Raw genomic sequence first — 7822 nt, 5'->3', positions numbered from 1 at the left:
ACCACCCCACCTCTCTCTCTCTCTCTCTCTCTCTCTCTCTCTCTCTCTCTCTCTCTCTCTCTCTCTCTCTGTGTGTGTGTGTGTGTGTGTGTGTGTGTATGTGTGTATGTGTGTGTGCTGCTCTTAAGTAGCTTCTCTTTCCTCTCTGTTCTTGTGACAATTGGGCCTATCCCATCTCTGTCAAATACTTCTCTGATTTGTTACTTTGTCTACCCTTCAATTAGACATCATTGTTTGAGATAAAAGGTGTGTCTTATCTATTCCAGCCAGAGGGATTACAGATGTGTACTAAGGGGCATGTCTAGTATATTCCAGATGGATCACACAGACCTAGGTCTTTGGATGTGATCCCTTGCCAGAGCAGCCAAGTTGCTGGATTAAAATTCCTCTACAGCTCAGCCTCCTCAGCCTTCGCAGTCCTATTCCTCTGTGAATACATGGCTCTGCTGTCGCTGCCGATGGGTCTTAAAGCTCCACGGTTTCCTCTCCCCCAGCATCAGTCTGCTCTTGTCTTTTCCTGTCTGCACACCACGGGAAAGCTAGAAGGACCTGCTGCAACACATAGGACTTACTAGGATGCTTAAGCTAGCAGAAACAAAGAACAAAACTTCATTTCTTGGTTTAAGGCATATATATATATATATATATATATATATATATATATATATATATATATATATATTGGTTTTGTTTTTCAAGACAGGGTTTCTCTGTGTAGCCTTGGCTGTCCCGGAACTCACAGTGATCCACTTGCCTCTGCCTCCCAACCGCTGGGATCAAAGGTATGAGCCACCACGCCCGACATACTTTTTTTTTTTAAAGGTCATATATCACTGTGGAGTCACAGCTGGCCTGGAACTATATAGACCAGGTTGACCACTAACTCAGAGATCTGCCTGCCTCTGTCTGCCAAATGCTGGGATTAAAGGTACTGGCTACCATGCTCAGCCATCCTGTAAGCTTCTCTGTGGCCCACCAGGCTGTGTGACCTCACTCCTACACCCCTCCCCCCACTACCACCGCCACTCTGCTCTTCCTGTCCAGCCAAAGCGGCCTTTTGTGTGCCCAGTGTATCACGTTTCACTCTCCCTGGAGCCCTTCAGACAAGCTTCCTGCTTTTACCTAAATCTACTCAGTTGTCAGAGTTCAATTCACACCTCCTTTTGTCGCGCCCCCCCCTCACTTTTGTTAGGTGGAACTTGCCTCAACAGTAGCTCTAGAGTTAACTGTGATTTCTTTTCTTTTCTTTTCTTTCTTTCTTTCTTTCTTTTTCTCTTGGTTTTTCGAGACAGGGTTTCTCTGTGTAACAGCTCTGGCTGTCCTGGACTCTCTTTGTAGACCAGGCTGGCCTCGAACTCACAGAGATCTGCTTGCCTCTGCCTCCAGAGTGAACTGTGAATTATTTAGTGTCCTATTTCCCTCTGAAAAGGGACCCACACATCTTGAGCATTGCTGCACAAGAGACAGCAGGAGCTGAACTTGGCATAGAACAGGTACTCAAGATGTGTGTTAACTCATACTCAGTCACCATCGGATGCTCAGCACTTTTGTGGGTATCGAAGAGGTTTTCTGAGCCTGGGAAACACTGTAGTGTGCTGTCCAGATCTCTGTCGCTAAAGACTTGCAATTCCAGCTGCTAGGCATGCTAGTGCCCACAAAAACCCTTTAACTGTCCGCTGTTCCAGATATGGGCCTTCTTGGCTCCTGTTGCACCGCCTCTCAGGAGACACTAAACCAGTGAGTGACTGACAGCCGTGTAAAGGCTGCTACCTCAGCCTCTGCTCGCTGAGCCAAGATGATCCCAAAAGCAGTCTTTCCACACTACGTGAATCTAAACCGCAGGGGATTCTGGTCTCCCTTGCCCTCTCTGACCGTTCAGCTATCAAAGCATTTTTTATCATTTTTTTCTGTCACAGTCCAGTACTCCCAATTCTACACTGACTAGATGTATTCCGGTAAAGAAATTGAGGCCCAGAGTGGTGGAGCGATACACCTAAGGCCAGGCCCTAGAAGCTAATTTTACACATAGATTTTTCTCCTCTCTCGCCCTATTAAGTCGCTGCATCCTGAGCCCCAGCGAGAGAATTTTGGTCTCAGACTTAAGAAAACAGGATCCTACGTAGGATCTGAAGCGGCCCGGCACAGAACAGCTAGGGAAACTGAGGGCCATGAACCAGGACTCTGATTCTTGCACAGGCGACTGCGAAGGGGGAGCGTCCTGCCCAGCGGGCCGCCTCCTCCCGCCCCCCACGCCGGGGGGTCCCCTCCGCCTCGTCTTCGCCCTCGCCAAGTCGCCACCTCGGAAGTGAGCCATGGTAGCGGCTATGGCAGTGGCGTGGCTGCTCCTGTGGGCCGGGGCCTCCACGCAATCCGAGCAGGACTTTTACGACTTCAAGGTGGTCAACATCCGGGGCAAGCTGGTGTCGCTGGAGAAGTACCGCGGCTCGGTGAGTGGCGGTTCCCTAGCAGGCCTGGCGAGGCAGGGCGGAGCTTGCCGGGGGACGCCGGGCCCGGGCGTTTTAGGGGATGCTCCCCTTCGGTGCACCACAACTCAGACACTACCCCGGGTATTGCAGCCGCTTGATCAGTCCATCCGGCGGCCCCCAGGCCATTGCCCACTTAGGCCCGCGGCTACGTGGCACACAGCTAGGAGCCACCCGAGCTTACTCAGCTCTCTGAGGCTCACTATCTTGCCCGGAAGGTGAAGGCCAGCCACCCTCCGCTTTCCCTCTCCCAAGTGGAAGAGAAACCCTAGCCTGTGAGGCCTTTTGCCCCTCCAGTCCAACTTCTGCGCCTGTAACAGTGGGTCCAGTGAGAACGCAGAGAGACAGATGTGCAGTGGAGGGAGTTACCATCTGAAATGGACCCTTTCTTTCACGATCCTTAGAATGCACACTAAGCCTGAGGTTCTCCATTAAGCTGGGAGTCCCTGCCATGGCCACGTTCCGTGAGTTTCAAATGAGAGGGCGGTGTGGGAACACGTGGTCAGCTTCAGGTGCTCCGCAGTGTTGTAAGTCTCATCAATGACCTCATCGGGACAAAGGGCAGCAAAGAGCTCACTCCCTCACTCCTAGTCAGGCCTCCCTTCCCTTTGAATGCAGACTTACCACCTGAGCATCTCTGACAGTCGTTCATTCACTGTTTATTACCCAGCACCTACTGTATACCAGCTAGAAGCCCAAGCCGTAAAAATAAATAGTGGTGAACAAAGCAAGTTGATGGCTAAGTCAAGCTTATGAGGAGGAAAGACCGTAAACAAGGCACAAACTGAACCAGGCCATCGGAATAGCAATAAAAGATATATATATATATATATATACATATATATACATATATATATGTGTGTGTGTGTGTGTGTGTATATATATAAGCCAGGTAAGGCAGAGGCAGACAGATCTCTGTGAATTCAAGGCCTGCCTGGTCTACAGAGTGAGTTCCAGGACAGACGGGGGTAAACCCTGGGGCAGATTTTTGTTATTATAGTGTGTGTGTGTGTGTGTGTGTACATGCCTGTCATGGTGTCCAGGTGGAGGCCAGAGAACAACTTGGGGGAGTCATTTCTTTCCTACTACTTTGTGCAGCCATGGGATTGAACTCAGAATGTCAGGCCTGGCAGCAAACTATCATCTCTCCATTTTTTTGTTTTGTTTTGTTTTGAGACACTGTGTCTCACAGTGACTAGCCTGGAACTTGATATTTGGACCAGGCTGGTCTTGAACTCACAGAGATCCACTTACCTCTGTCCCTGCCTCCTAAGTGGAGGGAGCAAAGGCATTCAACACTTTTTCTTTTCTTTCCTTTCTTTTGAGACTATGTAGCCTCTAATTTGAAATTCTGCTGCCTCAGCCTCCTTAGAGCTGGGATTACAGGTATGTGCCACAGACCTCATGGGGGAACGTTTTTGGTAGTCAAACCTAGGCATCTAGTGGGAGCAGACTAGGGTGATGCCAAACATTCCACAATAAACAGGACAGCTCCACACAAATGAAGACCTATAATCTTAATAGTGCTGAATTTGAGACTAGCTTGAGCAATTTGTGTCCAGTATTCCAGATGGACCCTGGGAAACAGTCTTTTTTGGCTAACCTGGCGATATCCCAAACTTGTCTCAAAAGCAGCCGTTGGAGATAGGGATAGGGCGCCAGGCAAAGGATTTTTTTTTTTTAGTAATATATAGCTCGAAGCTGGAAATGTGGCATTGGTGCCAAAATTCTAATGACATCATAACTAAGTTCCATCAGCTAGCCTTGTATGTATTGCCTAAAGCCTTTAATAATATTAGGGCTCAGTGATCAAACTAAGTATTTTTTACTGGCATGGAGGAGATAAAAAGGGATTTTCTTGAGAGGTCATTCTGTCTGTGTATCTGGGTATTGACAGCTCCTTCCAGGGAAAGGTACAGGGAGCCACACAGCTCTGCTTCCTTTTTCTTTAGAGACTTCTGGGAAGGAGCCCACCTGGAATTTCTGGAAACACCCAGCTGACTGTCTCAAGCTGAACCCCAGTGCGCCTTTCTCCTCCTTAGCATGACCCACTGATATGTGCTCCCTGCGTGCATGCCTGTCTGTGAATGTGCTACATGGGTCTGCGGATATGCGTACCACTAGCTTATGCAGGTTTGCGTCATAGAACATGTGCATATTAATTTAGGTGAATTGTGGGCATATAGTCGCAGATGCATGTATGTGTGTACATGTGTATAGGCCCCTAGGGGTGTGTTTATGTGACAGCGCTATACACATATTTACGTATGTATATAGCATTCTTGCATGTGTGAAGGCGTCACTGATGTGGACATTTCAGAGCTGGATCGTATGTGGCTCTGAGTTTCCTTCTGTTTTGTTTGGTTTTGCCATGCAGGTTTCCCTGGTGGTGAACGTAGCTAGCGAGTGTGGCTTCACAGACCAGAACTACCGAGCTTTGCAGCAGCTGCAGCGGGACCTGGGTCCCTACCATTTCAACGTGCTTGCCTTCCCTTGCAACCAGTTTGGCCAACAAGAACCAGACAGCAACAGGGAGATCGAGAACTTTGTCCGCCGCACCTACAGTGTCTCTTTCCCAATGTTTAGCAAGATCGCAGTCACCGGCACTGGTGCCCACCCTGCCTTCAAATACCTAACCCGTGAGTCCTGTCCCTTTTGTCCCTCACCTTACCCCTACCCCACCTCCACCACCACCCCCATCCCCTGTCTGCAGCCATGACTCCCTGGGCAACAGAAGCTGCTAGCTGGCTGGGTCACCTTTGTTTTCCTGACCCTTGGAGGAAAGTGAGGGTAGGTGTGAGCAGAGAGGAATCCTGCCCAAGTTTCTCCACACCTGCTGTCTCACCCTAGGACTTCCGTGAAATCCTGTCTTCACTCACAGGGCCTCCCGGAAGGAGACAGGTCATCTTGCTTTTGTCAGTGGTCACGAGTTGAGCTTAACGACTTAGGCTAGAGAAACCGAGGCATAGCTATGAGACGCCACATGCCTGGAGAGGGCCGATGAGGGAGATGAGTGCAAGTCCCTTGATCTGAGCCAAAGTCTGTAGGCTAAGAAGGAAGCCTTCTCTTCAAAAGATCAGCTTAATTGCCATGCGGATACCAGTGACAGGTCAGATGTGACTTCACGGAGGGCAGAAGAAGGCAGTAGAGTGTGTTAGGCATCCTGTGGTCAAGCTGCCACACACAAGACAGTAGAGAAACTGCTCCGAGATGGCCTAAGGGGGTGCCTTTGTATGTTTGGGGAATGGGGCTCTGTGAGCAGTTAGGCAGGGTTTCAGTGTCACTGTGCTCTGTTTAGGTCATACACAGTTGGGACATCTGTACAGCACTATCTGGAAAGTTAGGGAGGTAGCTCATTTTGTTGAGGAATAACTTTTTTTTTTTTTTTTTTTTTTTTTGGTATTTCAAGACAAGGTTTCTCTGTGTAGCCTTGGCTGTCCTAGACTCACTCTGTAGACCAGGCTGGCCTCAAACTCACAGTGATCCGCCTGCCTCTGCCTCCAGAATGCTGGGATTAAAGGCGTGTGCCACCATGCCCGACAAGGAATAACTTTTACAATATCGGTCTGGTCACTGCCCAACTCTGGGTTTTCAAGACAGGGTTTCTCTGCCTAGCCCTGGAGCTCACAGAGATCTGCCTGCCTCTGCCTCCCCAGTGCTGAGATTAAAAGCATGTCACCACTTCCCTGAAGGGTCTCTCTTCTTGGGACTAAGTATCTATGTAAGAGGCAGGTTTGCTTCACTAAGGGTCAAACATTTAATGGTCTGAGCCTGTTCATTAAAAAGTGGGGTTCTGCCGGGCGATGGTGGCACACGCCTTTAATCCCAGCACTCGGGAGGCAGAGGCACGTGTATCGCTGTGAGTTCGAGCCCAGCCTGGTCTACAAAGTGAGTCTAGGACAGTCAAGGCTACACAGAGAAACCCTGTCTCAAAAAAAAAATTTAATTGGGATGGGTGTGGTAGCTCACCCCTTTAATCCCAGCACTGGGGAGGCAGAGGAAGAGGAAGGTAGATCTCTGAGTTTGAGGCCAGTCTGATCTACAAAGTGAGTTCCAGGATAGCCATGGCTACACAGAGAAACCCTGTCTTGAAAACACCAAAGTTGAGGGGAGGAGATTTCATTGGAAGCAGGGCGTTGTGGTGCAGGCCTACACTTGCCGCTTAGAATCAGAGAGGATAAGACATTCTAGGCCAGGTTCACTGTCCAGCAAGACTATAGTAGCCTGGGTTACAAGGAATCCAGATTTCCAGAACAGGGTGTGACTCTTTGGGGTCATTGGTAAAGGGGGGCCGATGGTGCTGTGTTGGGTACTAAGCCAGTCTCTCTCTCAATCTGCATCCCACAATGGGATGTCCTTGGAGAGCTTTTGAAAAGTGCTGGTAGCTGGGTCTTGTTCTCAGTGGCTCTGATTTAAGTAGTCTGGGGGAACCAATAACAGCGGGATTCTGGGAGCGGATACAGCGAGGCACATTCATCACCTGCTCCCTTTTTCTTTAGAGACCTCTGGGAAGGAGCCCAACTGGAACTTCTGGAAGTACCTAGTGGCCCCAGACGGGAAGGTGGTGGGGGCGTGGGACCCCACTGTGCCGGTGGAGGAGATCAAGCCCCAGATTACACAGCAGGTGATGAAGCTCATCCTTCAGAAACGGGAGGACTTGTGATGACGGGGCTCCCCGCTACTCCCACCCCTCCTCGGCAAACTCAAGTGGTGCTTCACCGGCAGACAGCAAGCGCTTCTCTCCCCTTCACTCACATAGAGGAAGAAGCCTAAGACTTGGGTGATTCGAATCCAAGAGCAAAGAATAGGAACTCCTGGCCAAGGAGAGTTCTTAAGAGCAAATCACCAGCCAATAGGCCTCTAGCCAAAGGAAACATGGCAAGGCTATGAAGAAAGCATGCAGAAGGATACAGAGCCGTCATCCACCTGGCCAGGCCTCTGTAGAAGGGCGCCAAGTCTTACCTCACAGGGAGGCTGTGAAGATTGGCAGCTAATACCTGTGAACGTGCCCGGGGCAGTGCTAGCCAAAGCACTCGGCACACACATACACATATAAACAAAACATTACTTGTGATAATAAAACTTGAGCTCAACATGCATTTCTAGCCCAAGGAAAACCTAGGCCAAATGTGTTTGTCATGTTTGTTCTCTGTTCCTGTGTGTTTTTTTGTTTTTTTTTTAATTCTGAAAGATGCATGCTGTTGGTGCGGGGTGTGGGAAGGGCTCAGAACTCAAACACTTGCAAGACTCTGGCTTCTGGCCCAGAAAGAGGAGAGAGAGAGAGAGAGAGAGAGAGAGAGAGAGAGAGAGAGAGAGAGACAGAGAGAGAGAGAGAAAGA

The 7822-nt window shown here is 49.5% G+C and overlaps 1 protein-coding gene across 1 annotated transcript; it reads left to right on the top strand.

The window, feature by feature from the left end:
• The first annotated feature begins 2240 nt into the window (after positions 1-2240).
• Positions 2241-7582, top strand: GPX7 (glutathione peroxidase 7). Its single transcript, XM_084788117.1, has 3 exons — positions 2241-2447; positions 4861-5122; positions 6983-7582. Exons 1-3 carry the CDS (start codon positions 2313-2315, stop codon positions 7144-7146), a joined length of 561 nt encoding a protein of 186 aa, XP_084644243.1. The 5' UTR covers positions 2241-2312; the 3' UTR covers positions 7147-7582.
• The last annotated feature ends 240 nt before the right edge of the window (positions 7583-7822 follow it).

The sequence above is a fragment of the Acomys minous genome (genome assembly GCF_964271855.1).
Source record: "Acomys minous genome assembly, chromosome: 6".
NCBI lineage: Eukaryota > Metazoa > Chordata > Mammalia > Rodentia > Muridae > Acomys > Acomys minous.
Note: the sequence above shows the minus strand (reverse complement) of the source record. Positions and strands in the feature narration are given on the sequence as shown.